The 25,703-nt window shown below is 36.6% G+C and overlaps 2 protein-coding genes and 1 pseudogene across 2 annotated transcripts in view; 1 reads left to right on the top strand and 2 right to left on the bottom strand.

The window, feature by feature from the left end:
* LOC109848812 (MACPF domain-containing protein CAD1-like) overlaps positions 1–11,313 on the top strand; it is a gene marked incomplete at its 5' end in the record, with an annotated part of 17,451 nt that extends 6,138 nt beyond the window's left edge. The window contains 6 exons of the mRNA XM_020418491.1: positions 5,754–5,992; positions 6,071–6,266; positions 6,368–6,445; positions 8,523–8,706; positions 8,826–8,989; positions 10,407–11,313. Of these exons, the coding sequence (XP_020274080.1) occupies positions 5,754–5,992; positions 6,071–6,266; positions 6,368–6,445; positions 8,523–8,706; positions 8,826–8,989; positions 10,407–11,048 (1,503 nt within the window). The remainder of the gene's footprint in view (positions 1–5,753; positions 5,993–6,070; positions 6,267–6,367; positions 6,446–8,522; positions 8,707–8,825; positions 8,990–10,406) is intronic.
* On the bottom strand, positions 11,883–21,217 carry LOC109849702 (macro domain-containing protein VPA0103). Its single transcript, XM_020419569.1, has 7 exons — positions 20,991–21,217; positions 14,340–14,388; positions 14,168–14,270; positions 13,973–14,068; positions 13,781–13,855; positions 13,586–13,655; positions 11,883–12,117 (listed from the first exon to the last, which is right to left on the bottom strand). Exons 1-7 carry the CDS (start codon positions 21,180–21,182, stop codon positions 12,049–12,051), a joined length of 654 nt encoding a protein of 217 aa, XP_020275158.1. The 5' UTR covers positions 21,183–21,217; the 3' UTR covers positions 11,883–12,048.
* On the bottom strand, positions 22,106–24,582 carry LOC109849356 (annotated as a pseudogene).

Here is a 25,703-nt window from a genome sequence, read left to right as displayed (position 1 = left end):
GCGAGATGCGGGAGTCGGGAGAGGCGGGAGGCGGGAGGGAGGCGGCTAGGGCATCTTGAGTATTGGGTTCGGGAATCACAGGCGAAGGGGGTTAAATGAAATGGATACGGGTCGGGTTCGGGTCGGGTTAGGGGAGATTTTTGTTATAACTGTAGCGGGGTTTAGCGCTAAAAGGCGCTATTACGCGCAATTCGAGCAATAAGCGGTTTTTTCCGCTTAACAACACCGCTATCAGCTGAAGCGTGGTGGAGAAGCCCCACGACCGCTATTCGCGACGCTATTGCGCCGCGATTAGCCGCTTTTTACAACAATGGCGTGTAGTAGTTGTCAACTCAACGTCCATTTTGCTCTCTCTAGGTTTATACAGGTATCTAAAAAAAACTATTTTTTATTTGGACGATAATTACAAATTTTCTCCCAATTATTTTTTATCCTAACATCATTTAGGGTGTATGAATAGTTTCGAGCAAGCTAAGAGTTAGCACAAAAGGTATAATATGATGTATGCTATAAGAGGTTTCGAGCGAGCCTATGACTATCAAAAGAGGTGGCTTATCAGAGAAGACCATTCATTTGGTATTTCTTCCAAAAGGATCAAAATGGAATGGATGGTCAAAATGGGAAAAACATGTTTGTTAAAGAAGTCTATTCAAGTAATATGTCTGATTACAAAGTGCTAAAAATTACATACAATCAATACTAAAGTTGTTTAGAAAATGATAGATCACAATAATAACACATAAGCAGACCTTGCTAGCGAAAAGGTACATTAACAATAATAACAAATAGATGAATAATCTTGCGCAACTCATCTTTTATCTTGGTAGGGGTATAGTCCATAGGAAGGAAGCTCCTTTGACTTGGAGGAATTAGATTCTCATTGCATGTAACAAAATAAACATCTCCATCAAGATCAATTCCGGATGTCTCATTTGACTGAGGTCTATCTCATTTCTGCGGAAACACTAAGCAATCAACAAGATGATGCAAATCAGGCACATCACTTGCTTCTAAAACTCGAATACCGCCAGGGTGGATGCAAGGATTCTTTGCTATAGTACCATACCTACCACAACTTGTTTGTTATTTTTAATTCCGAAAATATGGATCTATGCCTTAAGAAGCAGTTTTCCAAATAAGAAAAAATGCATAGATGTAGCACTCCCCGTGTTTGAAGACTTAAAGTTCATTGAGGCAACCTATCAACTACCTTTTTGGTACAAAGATCCTTACTTTTGAGGAAAGGTATTACAACTATGATAACCTAATGCACCAAAGCATTGCGTTCAAATGATGCTCTGTCTGAGGAGTAATCTAGCATTCAACATCATTGGTGCAACATTCCCTTGCTCAGTGCATGATGTTGTAAGCACATTAAATTCAATCTTTGGGTCTACTACAACTTGTCAAGCTATTTAAACATTAAATATTGCATTCGTGAAAACACGTCATTAGGCACATTTAGTGCTGAAAGCAAGGTCACAATTTGACGATTTAAAAAAATAGGGTTGAAACCTAGTCCAAGTTACAACATTTAATACTAAGCACGAAGACTGAAACTTGTTCATGCTTGGCCTAAGTAATAATAGAATCCCATCATTGTCTCCAGGCCAAACAACCACAACACCTACACAACAAAATGGGTGCGATAAGAAGAAGGGGATTTTCTATCAATTGCAACTTCTCGGCAACTTTTATTTCATGTTTGGGGGTAATTTTTCCAATCCCATCGGAGGAGCAATAACTATAGCTATCTTTATCTGGGAGTACTAGACTAACTTTATCAGGAGGCACAATGACATCAGTCTAAGTGGTTGAAAATGCAAGCCCTGTTCTTGCTGCACACTTAGGCACATTTTTGTTATGAAATTTCCCCATCCAACTTTTCCTATCACAAACTCTTGTTTCCTCATTGTTAATGAAGAACCAAGCAGGTTGATTTTTCAACCGGTTCTATGATAAAGCAAGAAACGAATACTTACGGATACATAAGTGAAACTCATTGCTCATTATGTTTCTTACTCTTTGGAATATGGTTTGTCTTTTCACTGAACGAATTGTTTGTGGTTTTCTTAGTAATGGGTGCAAGGTAAAAGGTAAGGACATGGCTATTCAATGTATGTATTCCTTCATCCATAAATGTTACTCTCAAGAACCTAACTAAATATCTCAGTATCTTCTTAAAACCCTGTTGGCAAGCTCAATCTCAGGAGGAAGACTATAAGCTTTAACCAAGGTTATAATCAATCTCCACGCCTCCACCATATTAACATCAGAAGCATAGATGTCATGAGTCTGAGGGAAATTTGAGAGCTAATCTTGGGCCATCTTCAGTCTCCCATAAGCATCAAATATTAGTTTCTTGTACCCATTAATGTGTCTAAGGGAACATCATTCACTATCTCACTTTTTCCTCTAAATAATCCAAAGAATTCATCAGACAATCAATGTTGGTTTAAGATACCTTTGTGAACTGAGCATTCACTATGAACATATTTTTAAAGCTAACCCCATCTTTATATTGAAAACTGGAGGAGTCTGAAGAGCTCCATCGCGAGCATTCACCATGAACATATTTTTGAAGGTAACGTCTTATTTAATTGAGAACTGAAGCAAGTGTCTGAAGAGCTCCAACCCGAGCTAACCTCATCCTTAAACGAGATGGGCCACACCACGCCCAAGGAAATATTATAACTCAAAGCATCCTTCAAATTTTCTTTTGTATCTTGGTTTGAAGAAAAATTTATAACAATTGTATTGGCCAATCGTCCCATTAAGGGTAAAACCTGTAGTTCGAATCCAATGATCATCATCATCTACAAAATCAGTCTTGTAGTAATCAACGGTGCCGATCGAAGACCCCATTGCAACAAAACCACATTTACCACTATCCTCTATAAACTTTAGCGCCATAACATCCTTGAGCAAAAACTCTAGCTTAAAATCACACTTGACGAACTCTACTTCCCTTGTGCATTTCGCCATGAAAACGACTTTTCGAGAGAACAATAGACTACAAGTATTATCTAAAAGCTTAACAAGAAACTTATTAATCGAATTGTGTTCTGGGTTGAGTTGCTAAGTGGTACAGAACTCATCCGGGTTTAAGAGTGATCCAATCTCAAATTGCACATCACGGAATATGAAAGGACTAATTTCTCTGTGGCGGTTGATTTTGAATGACAAATCCCTACTTAGAGCGAAGATGAGTTTCTCTCTGATGAGGAGAACGTCGCATCATCTAAAGCATGCCTAGGCATCACTAGAGTAGATGGATTGAAGGAAAGAGTGTGGGATGAAGACGAGCTCTTTTCAGTGTTTTTGGACTTTGGAAAGTTGAATTTAGGGTAAGAGTCCAGTGGGTTAAGTTTTTTTAAGCAACTTTGCCAGATGGAGCATATGAGAGAATTTTTGAGAGATTTAAGGATGTCTTTGGCTTGATTTGAACATCAAAACTGGCGATGTGAACTTGAGAGCTATCGACGGTGAGAGAGTCCATTGAGGGGATGATATTGGTTTGAGAGGGGGAAAATATATATATATAATATATATATATATATATTGAGAGAGAGAGAGAGAGAGCCAGTGCGGCAATGAAGGCACCCTTAAGGAAGATCTGCAGCCTAAGGACGAGATATTATAAGGAACACATGACAAACTAGAATGAGACTTTCTGGAGAAAGTGCTCAATTTCCATGGATTCAAAAATGCTCAATTTCTATGGATTCAACAAGACATGAATAAATATATATATATATATATTGAGAGAGAGAGAGAGAGAGCCAGTGCGGCAATGAAGGCACCCTTAAGGAAGATCTGCAGCCTAAGGACGAGATATTATAAGGAACACATGACAAACTAGAATGAGACTTTCTGGAGAAAGTGCTCAATTTCCATGGATTCAAAAATGCTCAATTTCTATGGATTCAACAAGACATGAATAAACTGGATCTGACAATGTATATCTACTATCTGCTTATCGCTTCTGATTAAAGAGGCCAGCCTAGCCAAGCCAGTAGTTAGGGGGCTTACCACAGGAGAACTAACTATACTAAAGAAAGAAAGACCCTAGAGTGAGGTTCGTTGAAGATTCTCGATGGTTGCATTCCTTTCTTTTCTTTTAGTGGTCTCTTCAAATAAAAAAAAGTCTTGGATTGGAGTCTTAAGTAGAGAAATCTCTATCAAGTATCAATCTTGCCAGCTTTATGTCCGGGATGTCTCGTTCTTGGAGTGATATCGTTCTAGATTTCACCCTCTTTGTCGTGGTTTTGTCCCTTCCTTCTTGGAGAGAGAGAGAGGGGGGGGGGATGATACCGGAAGATTATACTGATTTGATTTGAGAGAGACGAGGAAATTTTGAGTTATGGGAGTTGTTGAGTTACGAGAAAGAAGTTGTGCACAGAGAAGCGGGACAAAGGGGTATGAGTTGTTAATTCAATGTTCATTTTGCTCTTTCTGGGTTTATACAAAAACTTTTTTTTTTTCAAAACTATATTTTTAGAAAATATTTTTGGTAGACATTTTTAAAATATATTTTTTAGATAATATTTTTTGAAAATTAAGTTTGAAGAAAATATTTTTATCATTTTTTTTGAAATTTTATGGACAATAATATTTTTTTTAAATGCAAAAAATGATTTTTTTCTAATCTTTTCAAAAAATATTCTTTCAATAATATTTTGTCAAAGATATTTTTTTATTAAGTATTTATTTGAAGGCTTGCTTTCAAGAAAAATAATTCTAGAATCATATATCTTGGTAATGGTAGGATATCATTAGCTAGAGGCCTTTTCTATAAGGTTCTTTTGTAGCATTAATTATATGTATTTATGCTATTTCCTCTCTTGTCTTTGATCTTATTTTTTTTGTTTTAGTGACTACGGTCTTAATTCATCGAACATTAGAGAAATTAGCTCTTTTACCTATTCTTGTGATTGTTTATCTATACAAAAAACATCGTTAAGCAAAAACTGATTCACATGGGCAAATGGGTTGAGAAATGCTAGCATAATGCTATGGGTTTGAAAAGTATACTAGTACTTAGTCAATTAAGATTGCATCAAAGCCTTTTCTTTAGAAATGGAACAGGATTAGCGCCAGAAAAAAGCTAGGAAAGCTCAAAGCTCAGAAGATAAAAAAATTGTCCAAGATCATTCGACAGTTAAATGAACCAAGTTTGAAATTAAATCTAAACTCAGTAAAATAATAAACCAAAATGAACAGCATGTTCTAGCTCATTCATTTGAGGGCTTATGATGGCTTAGACTCGATTCATGATTAAGCTCTGTTTGATTAAGTTTGAATAAAGGTGCGATCTCTATCTGGTACACTAAGTGAATCTAGACCTTTTTCATTTCTTATTGGTATCTTTAAACGACCGCGTTCTCTCATGCTCTTCACCTAGGATAGAAACTGAATTGAGTTTGGAACGAGCTTCAAACTTGAGATCAGACGAATAACTCAAATTTCTAGTAAATGAACCAAGACAACGAAACGGGCAAGATGACTGAGCTTTAGTGAATTTGTGCCAAGCCCGAACATGTTTTTAAAGAGCCTGAGCGTGATTATGCTGATGCTCGAGTAGTCCATCTCAATTAACATTTGTAAGCTGACCTTATAGACTTTGATTATGAAATGTATTAGCATTACTTATAAGCTGATGCAAGAGTAAGGCACAGAACATTCATGTTACGTGTTGATTTTGAAATGGGTATTTATTTTTCTTATACTTTTTTCCTGATGAATGACTGCAGATGGCTGAATATTTTAACAGAAAAGCTCTTCTACTAGGAAATGTTCCCCTTGGGAGTTTCAATTCTGCATTTAGCTTTAGTGGTTCCAAGAAAATAGATGCAGCAGCTACAAAAAGTCTTGCAATGTATGGAATGGTCATTCCTTTATGTAAAGTTCAGCTTGTTAAACAGCCTTCTTCATTACAAGAAGATGTTAGGCGTGCTGTACCACTTACATGGGAACCATCTTCCTTAGCAAGGTACTTCAGTATATTCAGTAACAAGTTGCATGTTCTAGGACGCAACATATTCTTAACTGTTTTGTTTTCTTCTTACAGATTTATAGAAAATTATGGAACTCATGTTATCACGTCCGTTACTATTGGCGGAAAGGATGCAATTTATGTTAAGCAGCATAAATCATCGCCCTTGTCAACCATAGAGATAAAAAGTTACATTCAGGATATCGGAGATCAGAGATTTTCTGATAGCGAAAGTCATACCAGTTCAGGTCCAATGAAATTGAAGGACAAGGCTAGTGCTTCATAGTTTCCTTGATGTTTATCTTTATATTTCTTGTTCGTCTTGTTGGTTTGTGTCCCTTAAGCTTTTTTTACTTTCATGTGCTTTTCCAGGCTGTAGATCCTTTTTCATTTAACAGTCAAGGGGTATATCCACAACCACCTAGTGCTCCCTATCTTAATGCAAAAGAGGTGCCTACACATCTTCATATTGTTCTTTATTCCTGCTATAAGTTCTGAAATTTTCTCTTGATGTATGACCGTATTCTTTTCCATTATTACGATACTCATGAGCATTGACTTGTTGGTGTCTGTTATTTACTATAACATGAATATGGATAGATTATGTCTACTGCCTTTAAACATTTATTGATTTGACTCAAATTGTTGCTTTATCTTATGTATTCTCTTGAAGGGTACATCTTTTTATTTGTTTATTTTATAAAGCTTTACCAGTCACGTAAATTTTTAGCAATAATTCAGTTATCTGGCTGTTTCCTTGGTTCCTGGAGAGCTCATACAGCAAGCAGCTGACAGAATATTGAGTAATATCTGATGCCAGGATAGCAGTTACATAATTCATGATTGTGTAAATGACTGATGATTCTCATATTAGAAATTTTAATAAGAAAATCCAAAACCGTAATCTGGCTATGAGCAAGGTAGAAATCTCACTCTTCTATTAGTAGTATAAAGTTGAATTCAGGACTTCCATCCTTTAAAAAAGAAAATAACAGTAATATGTGCTTTTAGCTGATTTTTTGCTTGTCTTATGAATTATGTGACTCTATGAATTGTATGTTATGGTTTCAAAACTTTCTCTCTTTATCTTTTTAGGGCTTGGAATTAGCTAGAAAGAAACATGTGCTTGCCATGCTTGAAAGTTTCAATGCTTTCAAGTCTATTGTTATAGATAGCAATGCAGGGGGGAAAATGGGAGGAGAGGGAGAGCATCTCCTTCATAGCTTCTATGAAAATTCAATGCTTGAAAGTTTCAATGCTTGAAAGTCTATTGTTATAGATAGCAATGCAGGGAAAAAAATGGGAGGAGAGGGAGAGCATCTCCTTCATAGCTTCTATGAAAATTCAATGTCATTGACATTTCAAACAGATGACTGGATTGATATTTTGCAAAAAAGTATAAGGAAGCATATGATATCGGAGATATACTTATGCCTGATATTCTGACTTCACTGTATATACCTTTGGTTTTTTCTTCATCCTATCAAGATGGTTGGGAATGTTCAAAGGTTTCTTATTGTTCCAATGATTAATGGTGGATGTTAAATGGATTTTTTGTGCTTGAGCTTTTCCAAATGTGCTTCCTTTCCATTATTGGTTTGTATTGGCTACGAACCTATGGTTGAATGTAGTTCCCTGTGGCAAAACCTATCTTATTTCGTTGTATAATTTTTTTCTACTCTAGGATATGTAGAGAGGTTCCTGGTTGCAAACTGGAAAAATCAAATTTTAAGTGGGTAACATGCTTTTGGGTACTTTCCCGAAGGCTTAGGATTCAGCGAGAAGAAAAAACCAATCTAAGAATTTGTCTAATTCTTGAGATATTATAAAGAACCAAAAGCTGCCTACAGAAGAGCACTGCATTTAACTTTGTTGGATACTCAATGTATTTGCTGTCTGGGTGTTTTTATCACTTAAAGATTTGTAGAACATATGGTCTGGTTGGACCTCGTCTTGTTCATTTCAATTTGTTTTTAAATAAATGCTCTGTTTGAACTTGCTTCATAATTTTGTATGTTATAGTAGAAAAATTTCTACGATCTGGGATTTCTTAGCTTGACCCTTCTAAAGACCTGTTTGGATTGTGGGATTAATGGTGGAGTTAGTGGTAACTCCATCCTAACCCCTCCAAAATCCTAAAAAGAGTGATCCGAATCAAGAAAGCAGTCAAGTTTTTGAAAAATGTACCACCTATGAGCGCCCTGCCTTGGTCCCTTAACCATTAGGTGATAGAGGTGCAGCTAACTCATGTTTTATTGGAATAGCAACTCTTCTCTGCATTACATCTGCAGACTCCAAATACCAGATGTAAGCAGAGCAAGCAACAATTGATTAACTCCATACATGACTGTCAAGAGCTAATAACAGCTACTCCTTAACCCATTAGCTGTTCTGTCAAATCTCAGGGTACATGTACCCCATCTTTCTTCTACACCAACCCTACTAAAATAAATTAGAAATATAATATGAAAGCATATTGACAATGCTAAATTTAGTAGAGTTATACTAATTTTTTAATTTGCTTCAGGATGTTACAGTTATCTTTAGGAGAAGGGGAGGGGATGATCTCGTCCAAAGCCACAGCCACTGGGCGAAAACCGTCTGTTTTGCTCCTGATGTTATTGAAATGACATTCTTACCAATCACTTCTCTTCTTGATGGCATCCCTGGGAAGGATCATCTCACCCGAGCAATCAATCTTTACCTAGAATGTAGGCATTCTGACGCTTGACTATGAATCTTTTATTGTTGTTGATAATATCTCCGGAGGAAGGAAGTCTTTCATTGACCTTAACCTTTAAGGTAATCTTCTCATTTTACTTTTCTGCAGATAAACCTCCGATTGAGGAGCTGAGATACTTTTTGGAGTTTCAAATCCCTCGGATATGGGCTCCTGTTAGAGAAAACCTTCCAGGACATCAAAGAAAAGACCCAGTTTGTCCCCATATGCAGTTTAGTATAATGGGGCAAAAGCTTTATGTCAGCCAAGAGCAGGTGATCATTTAAGTAACTATTGAGCTTAATGCAGCACCTATTATAATTGAAAAGGATCTCTGCGTATTTTCTTCTGCACCAATTGTTTGATTTCTGAACTATTAACATTTGAGGTGCTATAGGTTATCACGGCACCACCATTGGGGTATTTAACTACTAAGTATATAGATGTTCAGAGTTTACACGTGATGTTAGCCTCCTTTTTTTTTTCTTATTGTTACTAGTCTACTTGTGAAATAAGCTCTTAATGTTACTTGTTCCATAGGTATCAAATATGCGCGCTTGTATGCACAACATGACTATCAAATAATATCACTAAAAGTGAAGAAGGAAACAATGAGTATGAGCTGGCAACTCATTTTGTTAAATGAGCTACCAAGCAATAGGCAACTGGAGAGACCCACCTTGATAGTCACATCCACTGTTTTAAAAAACCTCCGCCTAGTCCGCTTAGGCGTTCGCCTAGGCCTAGACGGTACCTAGGCCGCCTAACTAGCGCCTAGCGCCTAGACGGTATTTAGGCTGTCCACCTAGATTTTACGAGCGTTTAGGGAAGCATTGCTTGCTTACGTGGATTGCACCCTGTAGGCCTTGGTTGTGATTTTATGTGTTGTAGCCTACACATCCTCCAAACTCCATTAACCTCCAAATATGAACACCTCCACTACCTCCTCCGACCTTCAACAAAACCTCATCGATCACCACTTAAATGAAGAAAGAAATCCGCCTAGACACCAATCCGACATCTAAGCTTTCTGTAACATTGACATTCACTATCAATTATTGTAATTAAAAATAAATAAATAAACATCTTAGGCTCTAACCTTGTTAATTATTATTTTGGCTATTTAGTATCTAAGTATGCATGATTTATTGTGGAACTAAAATTACTATCTTTTTTTAAAAATTTATATGAATTTAATACATATTGTAATTTGAGTTGAGATAAACTTATAATTTGAGTTGAGAAGTATAAACATACACAGAGCTATTGTAATTGGTAAACCAAGCAATTTAGTTAATAGTGTTAGTATTTTAGTATATATGCATTTTAGATTGAGTATATATATTTATCTTCAAGTATCACAATTAAAAAAATAAAAAAGAGAAAAAACGCCCAGAAACCGCTTAGGCGCCCGCCTAGGCGACTAAGCGTTGGGCGCCAAGTCCGACGTCTAGAAACGCCCAGCGTTTAATGTAACATTGGTCACATCAAAAGGTGTGGTCCTCAACATCCTATCTCTTGATACCTCATTTAAGAAAATGAGCCGTCTCCTCACAATCATCAAACCCTATAAAGAATGCCAATTACATATTTGTCAAATTAAAATATAGGGGTTGCTTTTTCAAGTCTCAGAACTTAACCATTAACGAATCCAAGACCAGTGACTGATGCATCAAACTATGACAAATGCAGGTTTCAGTTGGGCGTAAGCCCATCACTGGATTAAAACTATGCTTAGAAGGAGCAAAGCAAAATCGATTATGCATCCATGTTCAGCACTTATTATCCCTTCCGAAGATCCTCCAACCATATTGGGACTCTCACATTGGCATAGGAGCACCCAAATGGCACGGGCCTGAGGAACAAGACAGCAGATGGTTTGAGCCTGTAAAATGGAAGAACTTCTCTCATGTGAGCACAGCACCAATCGAGCACAATGAAGCTTTTATTGGAGACCCATCAGGTGTCGGTGTGCATATAGTCACTGGAGCCCAACTTGGTGTTTGGGATTTTGGAACCAAGAATGTGTTGTATATGAAACTCCTCTACAGCAAAGTACCAGGTTGTACTTTGAGGAGATCACTGTGGGATCATAATCCTGGTAGTTCAGGTGAGAAATCAAAGAAATCAATAGGAGCTTCATCGACAACTCCGACTGATTCTAGCTCAGGCTCAAGAGATGCTACAGGGAAGCTTTTGAAGCTTGTAGATATGTCAGAGATGGTTAAAGGTCCAGATGATATTCCCGGACATTGGTTGGTGACTGGAGGAAAGCTTGGAGTTGAGAAGGGGAGGATTGTTTTGAGAGTGAAGTATTCGTTGCTGAATTTCTAGAAGTGCATTAGCTTAGTCTCGGAGAATGTGCAATTGAGCAATGTATAATATGGGGAATAGATAGGGTGTATGAGTATATGATTTGAGAAGGATGGAGTTCTTTTCTCTTCGTTCTGTTTTTTGAGAATGCATCCTTTTCACTCTTTTTAGTAATGGGCATGGTACATAAGCATTGTGCTGTGATGTAGAAACCGCCGAAGGGATTTTTTTTAATGATTAGTTTCCACACTGCATAACTCTGTGGTGTAGATTGTCTTTTGAGGCAGATTTAGAAAATTTAGCTGAGCTGTGGCTATTGAAGCTTCAAATTTTAGTTAACGGTTGTTTTGTGGGAGCAAAGTAGTCAAGGATGAGGAGCGGTTTGATCAGTTTGCAAATCTATTTGAGGCAAAAGTGATGGGAGCTTTTCTTGGTTATAAATTGTTGAAAATGTGAAAGAGGGTTTGTTTGATACTACATCGGGCTCCTCCAAGCCTGCAGGGAGTAGTTCTGTTCTAATTTGCTTCTGTGGGCAAACTTTTTGAAAATTTACCTGAACTATGGCCAGTATAGTAAGTTTGATGCTTGGATTGGTAAAATTTTGCTCGGATTAGTTGAAAAACCTGAAGTATGAACTTGACAAAATTTGTTAACTTGAATAATTAGACAGGCAGAGAGAAGCTCCTTTTGGTTTCCGAATGAGATCAACTTTTAACTTTGGATGTACCGGATTCTATAAAATCTGTACCCCTGTCAAGGGGTAAACGATTGCACTGCATTATATCTTCTTTCAAATGTCTAAGGAACAGAGGCAATACTTATCCACTACAAGTAGCTAATCATTTACTTTCGCGATGGTCAGAATAAACTGTAGCCTTGAAAACATATGAAAGCTTCAATCATATTGTTATTTACGGTTAAGTTATACAAAACATCCATCAGCTATTATTCATTGCTGACCGTATACAAGTCAGGAATCTAAGAATGACACAAGAGCCGTGTCTTTATTTGACCGCAACAACTACAGCAACTCACGAGCAGCCTCAACCCAAGCCTTGTAGATGTCATCTAAAAAGAGAACAAAATGCACCTTCAAGCAGGAAAAAAGCCATGTTATTCACTTTCATTTAACAAGTAACATTTGTATAATCCCACTGAAGAAAAAATAACCAACAAAAAGAATTAAGGCAAAAAAAAAATCATAATATAAACAACTTTAGGTTAATCATTTATAACTAAAACATGATGATAAGCTAAGGCATGTGATTTGCAACGTGGAGCTTTATAAACTCTTGAGCTACATCCTGCAATCTTATGGATGCCATTTCTTCAAGCCACATTGGACTGCCAACTATTATAGTTACTTAACTCTTTAACTTTTCACTTGCAGGAGAATAAAACAACAGTCAGCAAATTACAACTACACCTCTGCTGCACATAAAATGCAATACAGTTTCCAATGACTATTATGCATAATTCTACTTGCATTGTCCCAAATGCTAATGCCAGTTCATGGTTGGTTTGTCAATTGTATTACGCAATAGTCAAGCTAGAGATATAAAGAGGAGTCTTGTGTTGTCTTTGCATCAAAAATTTGGGGCAGAAGTCTCCAGTCTAATTCCAGTTGACCTGTGAGTGCACTTCCTTGCAATAGGTGGACAGGGCGTTTAATTTGCAAGAGGAAAATAGGAGTTGGATAGATAAAAGAGGTACAGAGAAAGTGAGTGGGATAAATAAAGGAGTTGGATAGATAAAGTGACAACATACGTGTTAGCTTATGTTGCAAGGAGTATTACATTCTCTTCTTTCCCATCTTACCTATTTTCCACTACTTTTTTCATTGCTTTTGGCAATTTTTGGGCGACATCATGATTTTCACGATACAACAGGTGATATTTCGGCCTTGCAAAGATCGGCCGAAATGTTGCAATATCGATTTGGACTTTTATTTGTTTCAAAAGATTGGTCAGGATTTATGATTCAATTGAGGTCCAAACCTAAAAAATTATTTGCTTGTGTAAGTAACCAGAAAGAAGAATTAAGCTCAATTGATCAAGCATGAATGTTTATGGTACACAAACTATCCTACATGACACCCAGATATTTATTACATATCTCTAATATGGAAGTTTTCAATCCGAGATGGCGAGATGTCCCCAACATCCTACATTTAGAACTCTGGTCCTGTATCCAACAATAGAACCCTTGTTGCAAAGTAATAACCATATATATGTCACCTAATTCGTATTAGACATTGTGTTATATGAATTGCAGTATAATGAACATTGGTTTATAAAATAATAAAAAAGATATAGCTCATTGTGATATTCAGTAATCAATATTCCAGTTACATGGACTCTGAGATTTGCATCTATCATGTATATGAGAGCCCTCAATTGCTAGGAGCAGTAGTACTAGTTCAAATACAGAGAAATAGTGAGCTATATGTTTTCGAGTTTGAAATAAAAGAATGAGATATGTGACTACAGACGCTTATACAGCTATCATCTATCAAATAAAGTAAATTAATTATGAAGGAAGCCCAAAGCAAACGGTACCTCTTTGAAATCGTTCGCAAACTCCTTAATTGTAGAAATAGCTACTCTGGAGGCTTCATTGTAGGGATAGCTGAAATGTATTATAATTAAATTGCAGGAAAAGGCACGAGAATCCAAGATCTTTGAAATACTCACAAGTAATGTTCTAACTGGCATGTGAAGTTCAACTAGGCAAATAGGTATTAAAACAATTACCCGTAAACACCACAAGATATGGCTGGGAAAGCCATGTACTGGATGTTATTCTCTTTAGCTAGCCTCAAGCTGTTTCTGTAGTTAGAACATTGAGAAAATTTCTTAACAACAGCATCATAATGCGCCAAAAGTATTACATCAGATAGACCATCCAGTGTTGACAAAATGACATCAAGAATTATAATGCTGTACCTGTAAGCATTCCCCAGAGAAACCTCAGGATGGGGATCAACATCATAAATAGGTCCTACAGTGTGTATTACATGAGCAACAGGCAGCCGGAAAGCTCTGTATATTTTCAAGGTTTAAACCAGAGAATGTTTAATTTCATAACTGAAGATTAGGGTCTAAGCGCTAAAAGAATATAATTCAACTACAAACACTAACGGGGTTATCCTTGCTTCTCCAGTGGGACAGCGAACTCCTGGTCGAACCTCCTGGACTTGGGCACAAGCTGCTCGAAGTTCTGGACCAGCAGCTCTGTGTATAGCTGTGATAAATGATAACAATTTAAGGTTATACCGTGTCCAACCATAATGAGTAATATTTCATTAATTACCTCCATCGACGCCACCACCTCCAAGCATTCTCTCATTTGCAGCATTTACCTACAAAAGCACATGTCAAGACAGCTTTTTACAGACACGATAACATGAATACAGATAATAATGAAAGATATCTGTTCAGCTCATATACAAACGGACAAAATAATATCTGAAATTTAAACACAATTTTGCACCCATTGTCTAATGTAAAAGTGATCTTTACTCTGTTAAACAGAAGTCCTGCTACATTATTGAACTGTACATATGCTCTACTTATTACACACTGACAAAAAAATCACAGAACTTGATGACAATTTACGTCTGCAATGATGGCTAGTTTAATAATAAACTGAAAAGGAATAAATGGAGAACCTAATTTCCATACAGTACAGTCCTAATATCCTATGCAAGAAATTTTCATAGAAAGTTAAGATCAGCTTGTCTATAAAAGGGTAAGGGACACCACAAGTTTCCTGTCTTGAAATGCTTATTCTCTTTCTAAAATATATCATCATAAGTGACACCAGATTTTAGTTAGTTGGTGTCCTTCCTTGACAACATCTTTTGCAGTTGCCAAGCTGATCTGACCAGTGCGGAGCCAGGAATTCACAATAGTGGTGTCACAATATATATAAAGACGATATTACTAATTTATTTCTCATATTAATGAAAAAACAATATATTTGTCTATTTTTTCCTTAGTTTCTTGTCTTCTTTCATATTCCACGACCAGGGCCACTTAGGCAAATTCAAAAAAAAATTACTTATCAAAAATGTTTATAGCACTTTAATAATTGGCGAATTGGGCCATTTAAGTTAATAGGTTCTACGTTACTTTACTTTAGGTTTGGCCCATCAACAGTTGTTGGGGTTTGATAATGGGTTATTAGTCTACATATGATTGTGGTGTCGCTTGGCTTTGACAATGGATTATAACTCGCACATATACTTCTTTGAAATTTTGATTTAGGGAGGTGTCACTTGACACCCTCTATTACGTAACTCTGCCCTGGATCTGACCAAGAAGCACCACATTTCAAAACCTTGAACTAATTTAAGTGTGGACTATAGGTTCTACACAATGCCTTTAAACAAGAAACTCATGTTTTTCCTATAGAAGCATGCTAGTTAGATTTGGTTTTGGCAGAAGGAGACAACAGTAGTACAATTGTCATTACGAATGCATTCTCTCAGTAGATGCTTCATGGTTGACAAGTATAAACCAAAATTCTTTTTATGCTCATTTAAGTTGGATTGGCTTTGGCATGTATGGCACACAGTTATACACACACACACACATATACATATAGACATACGTATATATACGTATATACATATGTATGTATGTATGTATGTATATGTGTGTGTGTGTGTGTGTATGAAACGTCTTGTCAAGGAAATTGTGAGTTAAAATCGAAAAATGGCATGCATATCTTCGACAATTTGGCAAAGTGTAAATGGATGACATATCAGAGAGTCAGAGACAGACATGAGACTTACCCTGCAGCACTCGTGATTTATAGCAAATCAAATAAAGTCACCATCTTTAGCAAGCCACAACAGATTTAGGCCCCATTGAGAGCTCGACAAACCATAGCTAAAAAAGCTAACTAATTAGAACATCCTACCAACAATTCCCAATTTATTGCTACACAGACAAATTATATGCCTACATTGGACCAAAAGGTAGTTTTTGATAGAAAAAAGCAATGAAGAATGCTAACTTACTTCGAGTATCTTATATAAATATTTAAAAAGTTGTACTAGTGATATTTACGGTAGGATGTCGACAATTTGGCAAAGTGTAAATGGATGACATATCAGAAACAGTCAGAGACAGACATGGGACTTACCCTGCAGCACTCGTGATTCATAGCAAATCAAAATAAAGTCACCATCTTTAGCAAGCCGCAACAGATTTAGCCCCCATTGAGAGCTCGACAAACCATAGCTAAAAAAGCTAACTAATTAGAACACATCCTACCAACAATTCCCAATTTATTGCTACACAGACAAATTCTATGCCTAAATTGGACAAAAAGTAGTTTTTGATAGAAAAAAACAATGAAGAATGCTAACTTACTTCAAGTATCTTATATAAATATTAAAAATGTTGTACTAGTGATATTTACGGTAGGATGTGGATAAATATAGGATGTCTACAAATTCTCCCCATGGTTGACAAGTGTAAATAAGATTCCTGTAGATGTATGCACAGTCATTCTTTCCACATTATTAGAGAGATCCTATAGGCACATCATCTTTTTGGACTATTTGATAGTAATATCCTTTTATGAACAGAAATATGCATGAAGGATAAAACAGAAATCAATTAAGAAATTGAACAAGAAAGTGGAATTTTGGGCTCAACATGTATTTCCAACCTACTAACTAGCAATTGAAGAAGTTGATATCCATGGAAGTTAAACAAGGATCTGATTCACTGGACTAGCCAAATTAATAGAATCACTTAAAATTCGAAAGCAAACAGATGGAACCACTTGAGAATTCAGGTATGTAACTATTGTAATCTAGTAGATATATGTATATGATATTATAAACCTATCCTAAATTCCATGAAAAATATGCTTTAACAAGGAGTTATGGAGCAAGAAAGAAAGCAAGAAGCCCATTTTAAATATGGGTTTCATGATAACTCTTCACATTATTTGAACACTTCATTGATCCATAGAAAGGTGCTTCTAGAAGCCACAGGCACATCTATCACTGATCAAAATAATCACTCAGGAGGTGAAAAGATAAAGATACGTTTGTCCCATGAAACTATCATATATTGTGTTCTCAGCTTCCCATCAATGGATGATAGTAATCAAGATCAAAGAACTGCTTAACCATCTACATTGATGATGCAGTTTCTTCTCAATAAACAAGGAGCAATTCTTCACTGGTGCTTTGCTAGACGTTTTGCTATCAATCACGATAAAAGTTTGCCCAATTCTTGGCCTATCTTTGTTTTGGACTTTTGGGTCTACGACATGAAAGAGGATGTCAAATATTGATGTAGGGTGCTTAACGGACAATTTCACGGAGGATTCGGAGAATCACGAGCTACATGTATTATTAACTTCCGCAAAGAAACAATCATATTTTCAATCCGGAAGGCGAATTCTGACATATTATATATGTAAATCGCCTATCTCTACGAGACAGAGCCAACCAAATTGTCAAAATTTTAAAATCTCATCAGTAATACCCAGTTTTGGTTGAAATCCGAAAATAATCATCTTTTAGTTTATTTTTAGTAATAAAATTGGAGTCTATTTAGATTAGGAAATAAATTCAATATAGAGTCAAATTAGATTAGGAAATAAATTCAATTTTGATTCATGATTTATTTCCTCTATTATAGGTAGTCTTTTTAGGATAGAGTTTAATACTTTCTATTTCTTTGTAATTCTAGTCTTACTAGGAATCTTATTTATTTTTCTATTTAAGAAGAGTCATGTAACCCCAAAGGATAATATTTTTCCATCAATAAAATTACTCTTTCAATATTTTCTTCGTGGATTCAAAGTTCTTCGTGGATTCAAAGTTCTTCGTGGATTAGAAGATCATTCTTTGTGGATTCCGAGAACACCCTTGGTGGATTCCGAGGTTATCACTTTCGCGCTGCGTCAATTGGTATCAGAGCTTTGTTCCTCTAATCCGATGGCAGGTGATGAAGCCCCTTTTTCTCGAACTGAGTTCGACGTGCTGAAGATCGATGTTAATCAGATGAAGACTAACATAGAACGACTTGCGTCGACAGTGGAGCGTTTGAACACAAGAGGAGTTCGAAATCGTGTTGATGATCACCAACGACGTGATCCGACTACACATGATGAATTCAATAGTGATGACTATGAAGCCTCACACCACGGTTATGATCGCAGAGACCTGACAGGACAATTATGACACTAGAAGATTTAAAATACCATCCTTTAATGGAAAGCTTCATACTGATGATTTTCCTGATTGGATTGATAAAGTGGATAAGCATTTTGAGTATAAGATAATCCCAGAAGATTAGAAAGTTAAATTAGTGGTCTACAGGCTTAAAGAAAAAGCATCTGCATGGTGGGCTGAAGTACTGATAAATCGACACCATCAAGGGAAGGATCCGATTCGAACATGGGTAAAGATGAGAGTTCAAACTCTATTAAGCCCCTATGGTTTCATCTGCGAATCTATTAAGCCCTCGTGGTTTTTTTCGACTCTATTAAGTCCCCGTGGTTTCATCTGCGAATCTATTAAGCCCTCGTGGTTTGTTTCGACTCTATTAAGCCCCATGGTTTCATCTACGAATCTATTAAGCCCCATTTGAAATTCAAAACACGGGGTTTAATAGATTCGCAGATGAAACCACATGGGCTTAATAGAGTCAAAAAAAAAGAACGATGGCTTAATAGATTCGCAGATAAAACCACATAGGCTTAATAGAGCCAAAAAAAACCACGGGGGCTTAATAGATTCGCAGATGAAACCACGAGGGCTTAATAGAGTAGAAAAAAACCACGAGGGATTAATAGATTCGCAGATGAAACTATAGGGGCTTAATAGAGTAGAAATTATTGAGAGACCGTTTCTTACCTTCTAACTACAAGCAATGTCAGGTGTCTTTAAAAAATTCTTTTGGCTTAGCCGTTACGGTCCGTCTAGCGAAGGTGGAGCGAGAACTTGAGCAAAACGACATACGACCTTTATCATGGATGTTTTTAGAAAGTTATCAAACTAGTTATGATTATGAAAAAATTAAGAAACCTCAATTCATCTCTGAGAAAGAGTCTGGATTTGTGAAGAGCATCGAGGAAGCACCAATAAAGACTTCATTAATTATGTCAATCATAAAATCGAAGACATTTAAGACAGAGATTGCTAAGGAGAAGGCTTCTCTAGTGGCAAACAACAAGACGCTCACCTCCGGAAAAGAAGATTTTGCCACCATCAAGATTCATTCTGAGGTTCCTGATATTGATGATGATATGTTAATGAAGATGAATATTCTACATGATATCGTGAGTGATGTTACACATATTGATATTGTCCCGATGGAGGAGAATGATAAAATAGAGAGCGAGACAATTGATGGTATGTGTGCATTGCTTGGTGGAGAGCTTGAGATAAAGGAGATGAAAGAATTGTGTATGGAGTATGAGGAAGAAAATTATTTTTTGGAAGCAATAGTCATTAATAGTTTCAACAATGGTGAGATGATACCATCGACACTAGAATATGAGAAGCAACAAGAAAAATATTTGGAGGAGTTTTTCATGTCAACTACAGAGCCACATGCTGCCAGTTACATACACATATCATGAAAAAGATTCATACATAAGTTTGATACAAAAGAAGTCCTAGCAGAGGAGGTAAAAGAACAAATGGAGAAAATCAATACTAAATACAAGACGGATGCTGATCGTTGCAAAAGAAGAAAATTATTTATCAATAAAGCTACTATTCTAACAAATATAAGCTCGGGGTCAAGCTTCTTTCAATAAAGGGAGACTGATCACTGATGTAGGACGCTTAACGGACAATTTCATGGAGGATTCGGAGAATTACGAACTACACGTATTATTGACTTCCGTAAAGAAACAATCATATTTTTTAATCCGGAAGGCGAATTCTGACATATTATATATGTAAATCGCCTATCTCGACAAGACAGAGCCAACCAAATTGTAAAGTTTTTAAAATCTCATCAGTAACACCCTGTTTTGGCTAAAATCCGAAAATAATCAGCTTTTAGTTTATTTTTAGTAATAAAATTAGAGTCTATTTAGATTAGGAAATAAATACAATAATAGAGTCCAATTAGATCAGTAAACAAATTCAATTTTGATTCATGATTTGTTTCCTCTATTATAAGGAATCTTTTTAAGATAGAATTTAATATTTTTTATTTTTTTGTAATTCTAGTCTTACTAGGAGTCTTATTTATTTTTCTATTTAAGAAGAGTCATGTATAATTCTAGTCTTACTAGGAGTCTTATTTATTTTTCTATTTAAGAAGAGTCATGTAACCCCAAAGGATAATATCTTTTCATCAATAAAATTACTCTTTCATTTTTCTATTTAAGAAGAGTCATGTAACCCCAAAGGATAATATCTTTTCATCAATAAAATTACTCTTTCAATATTTTCTTCGTGGATTTGAAGTACTTCGTAGATTCGGAGATCGTTCTTTGTGGATTCAGAGAACACTCTTGGTGGATTCCGAGGATATCACTTCCGCGCTGCGTCAAATATACCACATAAGCTTTGACCTAATTCAATGGTTCTTGTTCTATCACAAATGAACTCATGGTTGATTTAAAGGAGAGAAACAAAATATACAGAAAAAGTTTAATTTTTCATAATGACAATGATGTTATACCTTCAAGTACATGAGGTTCAAGTCCCCCATCTCTTCATAAAGGAAAATTCTAGACGGAAAGGCAAATTGACGCAATTTTGTTAGATTTCCCCCAAAGAAAGTGCATAGTATTACAACTTACTTCATCAAAAATCTACTGAAACCTTAGGTTTAAGTTCTAAAAGTCCCTTTTTGGACCTTAAAACTCTATGCATACACCTCATAATTCATCACATGATTCCCAAATTAGCTTGCTGGCAAACAAAAACTCTCAAGGAAATAATTGGGAAAAGAGAGAATTAGAGCTCACGATGGCGTCCGTTGATCCGTCAACGGACCAAGCAGTGAGGTCCCCTTTCTGAATCTTGAGGTAGCTCGAAGGCGAGAGGTTGAATCGAACAACGTCGCCATTACTGCTCATGCTGGCCAAAACCCTAACCCTAGGCGGCGACGCTTTTCGGAAGAGTCGAGGGATTCGGGGCACGGAGGAAATGCTACGCATTTGAAACGCCAAAATTGTCGGTGTTCGATAATTGTCAAGCTAAATATTGTTATTATTATTATTATTATTATGAAAAATAGCTAAATAAATATTATTTATTACATCTCTGATCTACATTTGCATTACTATCACGTTTGATAGACGCCAAAAGTTGAAGTTATTTATTTTTATGTAGTTGCTTCTTTATAAAACAATCATAAATAAAACTAATACAATTACCACAAACAAATCATTTATGGATTCGGATCCTCTTCCCAAACAAATTGTATATAGTTACAATTTTAATAATTTTTTTTATAAATTATACAACATTACTTGCGGTTGCACCTTTATGCAAGTCAGTGGACCATGGAGATTGCATGCCGACTCAACATAAAGACTAATTTAATTAGTATAGACTAAGTTTGAAAATTTTGATGTTGCTAGATGTCTACCTGAAGTTGGTCCCTTTTCGGAGGAAAAAAAAAGAATTAAAGAAAATGTCAGATTATAGTTGTAATCCTTCTATACTTCGACCTTTTCCATTTGTCATAGAATAATCTCAAGTTCTTGATAAAATGACAAGACAATGTTTTAGGACCATAAAGTGCGAATTTTTGGGAATTTAAGACGCAATACAAGATTTGGTAATAAAAGCTCAAAACCCTGGAACCTACGGTCATGACCTGAAAAATAAATTTGATGGGACAAATCCGGGGCCCAATAGAGTAAGGTCCCGGTGAATTGTAGAGAAGAAGTATTGCTACAGTAATATTGCGTTTGGTGGGTAGATGATTGTTGTGGCTACAGTAACTTTTCATCGGGATTGAACGTCAAGTTTGAAAATTCAAACAAGTCTTACCGTGTTAAAAGAGGAGTAGTACGAGTTGAACTATAAAGATCTCGATATCATCAAATTGTGCTTGCCATGACAAGTTTCTGTAAAAAAAAAAATTTTATGGACAGCATGATTCATATCAACTGGTATGTATGCTGTGCAGCACACTTAACTTCATCCCCGTACACTTTAATTCATACCGCAAAGTTAACAGTACAAACAAAAGACTACACCCGCGCTACCCTTTACAATACTAAGCCTTTAGCCTCTGTTTAGTTAGCCAGGCAACCAATCTAATTAAACTTTGATTAAAACCCAATACATCAACTTTCTTCACTATAGCCCCCTAATTAATTACTATTAAACCCCATCAAGGCCTTAGCGGGTGCGAACAAAAGCTACCTCAGCATTCCTCCGGCCAAAACCTCAACCCAACCCAGCCCCAACTAAAACTGAACTCCTTCAAAAGTCTGACCAAAATGCCAGCCTGCGGGCACGGCATTGTAGCTGGTGACGGTGCGGCCGTCGCTGGTGGTCACCTGGAACGAGAGGCTCTGGCCGGTGAGGTACGCGTTGCTCTGCCAGTTCTGGCCCCAGTTACGGGACATCGCTTGCCAGCCTGTCTTTGATCCCTTGATCGAGACCGAGTGCACGTCGCCGGCGCCGCCGACGTTGCTGATGAGGACCAGGTTGAAGTAGTCGTGGCCGTTGATGGTGAACCTGATTCCTCCCTTCTTGACACAGGGCACCCTGCATATTAGAATTGAAGCCCATTAGAAACCATGTTATTTAAGGTCATTAGGCCTAATTTAGTCCTAATTGGAGAGAGGAAATTGGCATTGAGACATAAATTTAGTTGCGTGCATAATAACCAAAAAGAACCCCAATTCAGTCATTTCCCTTTGCAAGCAATGTACTAGGGCGCTTTGGTAACAAAAGTTTGAAATTATAGATTATTCTATTCTATTTGGTGTTCTGATAGAATTTATATATCTATTCCTTGATAATAATGGGAGGACCCAAGAATCACTATTCATACTACAATAAATGATACAATAATTTATTATAGTCTTTTCTAAGAAATATTACTGTAGCATAAGCGGTACTGTAGCGTTACCCTAAAATTACTGTAGCATTTTAAATTACTGTACCAGAATGTGATACTGTAACATTTTAAAATATCACCGTAGCATTTTAAAATAAAAATTGTAGCAATTAAAATGAGATTGTTGTAGCAATAAAAAAAAGGAAAGTCCGTGCATCGCACGAGGCGCACACTAGTTACTTTACAAGACAATAGGAATCTATCAGAACCATCCTTACACCCTATGGGATATTCTAATAGAATCTTTGCTCTTTGCCCCAAAGTGGGGTGTTTTGCGGGGCAAAAGAAAGTTCAAACCCCCAAAAGTTTTGGCGGTTGTGAAAGTAACCATTGGCAAATTTTACCTGCGGAATGAGACAGGGACAATTCCGGCACGGTACTGAGCAATCTGAAGGAAGGCAGCGCTCGTCTTTAAGTCTATATATATATAGGTATCTATCTTGTTTGTGTGGATGAGGGCGAAGTTGGGAGGGCCAAAGTTGGTGGCTGTGACGATGATGGAGCCCGAGGCAGGCACCATCTGGGTCATCGTATGCAGCCTATCCTCTTAGCACGAGGCCACAACTGAGGCCGTTGTTGAACATCGCCGTGCTCAGGGCGGCGGTGTTTGTGCCGTAGCCTTGGCTGTAGAGGTTGCCGTACCCACAAGCTCCTCCTGTAGACATTGAAGATTATCACACTTTAGCTTTTAGTGAATTGAGGAGCAATTTGCAAGGTCCCCTAGGATGCGAGAGACGTATAAGCAATTTCAAAGATTTGAGGGACTAGAATGAAATTATTAAAGATTCGAGGACTATTATGTAGAAAAACATACTTGCAAAGGTTAAAGTGAAAAGTTGACGCCCTAAAGTTACTTGATGAGGTAGAAAGTTCAAAGAGACCTGATTGTAAAAGTAAACCGTAAAGTTTGAACTTTAAAACTTGACCTGACCACACAGAGTTGCTTTATTTATTAAGTTAGGTGGTAATTAAGCTCACAGAGGTTCAATTAAGCAAGTTAGGTACATACTAATGGACTTGGGTTTATCTATCCATTGCAAAAATGTACCAGGGTTGTACTTCTTCTATCATGTCTACCAATGTTTAGACATTCTTGACTTCAAATCTACTACTTATCATATTCTTGTGATTTATATGCAATACATACACAACGAAATGTGAAATAATAGATAATTGTGATTGAAGACGCTGCATTTTGACGATAAGAAAGATCAAACTTAATCAAAATAGACACTAGTACTCACTACTCACCCATTGTGCCGGAGGCATCACCGCCGCCATAAAATGTGGCATGGGCGGCTTCCCATCCTTGGGCAATGGTTTCCGACACAAAGAAGCAGAACAGAGTTAAGAAGAAGAAGAGGGATTTGGGTAGAGAACACACTGAAGCAGCCATTGAGAAAGAAGCGAAAGCTTAGAGAAATTTGTGTTTGCTTGATGAAATGCTGAGGCTTAGTGAAGATAAAGGGTATCCCTGTGTGGGTATTTATAGACTTTGGGAGAGTGAGAGTTCCTTGTATATTTTTTCTTTTAGTTTCTTATGTGTAAAGAGAAAAGATGGTTGGTCTCACGTTTGGAGCTAAAAACAGATTTGCAGTAAATGAATACAAACTGAGTGCACATGCATTTGTTCTAGTTGGAGTCCCCAACTGCTTTGCTTCCCCCCTTTGTGGGCTCCACCCACGTGCACTTCTCTTTCTCTCTCTTAATCTAAAATCTAATCTAATCTCCACCGAAAAACATATGTCCATGAAAATTGGATCAATTTGCGGATTGATAGGAGAAGATTCTGTATAAATATGCAACGAAAGTCTACGCAAGATACGTGTGCGTATAAATAATTGACAATCTTAATAGAAATCATTGAGCAATGGAGATAATTGGGACAAGTTTGATATCAGTGTGTTTTCGATGACAGGTGGCATAGAAAATTTGCAAAATAGTCCGTTTTTGCTAATTATTTAGCAAAACAGACCGTTTTGCTAAATAATTAGCAAAATAGACCTCTTTTAAAAAAAGATCGATTTTGAAAAACAAGACTCAGAAAACATACGGGACTACTAGTCCCGTATGTTTAGAGCCAACTTAAGACTCAGAAAACATACGGGACTACTAGTCCCGTATGTTTAGAGCCAACTTAATCACAGATTAGTGACTCAGAAAACATACACATACGGGACTACTAGTCCCGTATGTTTAGAGCCAACTTAATCACAGATTAGTGACTCAGAAAACATATGGGACTAGTAGTCCCGTATGTTTTCTGAGCTCATCTCAATGTTTTGTGAAATTTTCTGAGTTCACTAATCCGTACGGGACTACTAGTCCCGTATGTTTTCTGAGCTGTTTTGCAAAATAGACCTCTTTTTGGCCTGTTGACAAAAAAGAGATCTATTTTACTAATTATTTAGCAAAATGGTCAATAATTAGCAAAAACGGACCATTTTGCAAATTTTTCCATTTTTTTATCAATTTTATTACCAACCACTTTGTTATTACAAATTTTAGAACTAATCACTAAATCTAGATTAGTTTGATTGGTAATATTAACACTAGCCTATATGATGACTGCAAAATTTGCAGTAAAATCGAACTCTTG

The sequence above is a fragment of the Asparagus officinalis genome, chromosome 7, assembly GCF_001876935.1.
Source record: "Asparagus officinalis chromosome 7, Aspof.V1, whole genome shotgun sequence".
Classification (NCBI taxonomy): Eukaryota; Viridiplantae; Streptophyta; class Magnoliopsida; order Asparagales; family Asparagaceae; genus Asparagus; species Asparagus officinalis.
Note: the sequence above shows the minus strand (reverse complement) of the source record. Positions and strands in the feature narration are given on the sequence as shown.

What these genes read in the sequence shown, in the direction of transcription:
- LOC109849702 (XM_020419569.1), bottom strand. Translation starts at nt 21,182, where the DNA reads ATGCGTAGCATTTCCTCCGTGCCCCGAATCCCTCGACTCTTCCGAAAA. An exon ending in GGAGAAGCAAGGATAACCCC is followed by an intron (nt 14,069 to 14,167) that starts GTTAGTGTTTGT and finishes GAAAATATACAG; the next exon opens with AGCTTTCCGGCTGCCTGTTG. An exon ending in TCTCTGGGGAATGCTTACAG is followed by an intron (nt 13,856 to 13,972) that starts GTACAGCATTAT and finishes TTCTAACTACAG; the next exon opens with AAACAGCTTGAGGCTAGCTA.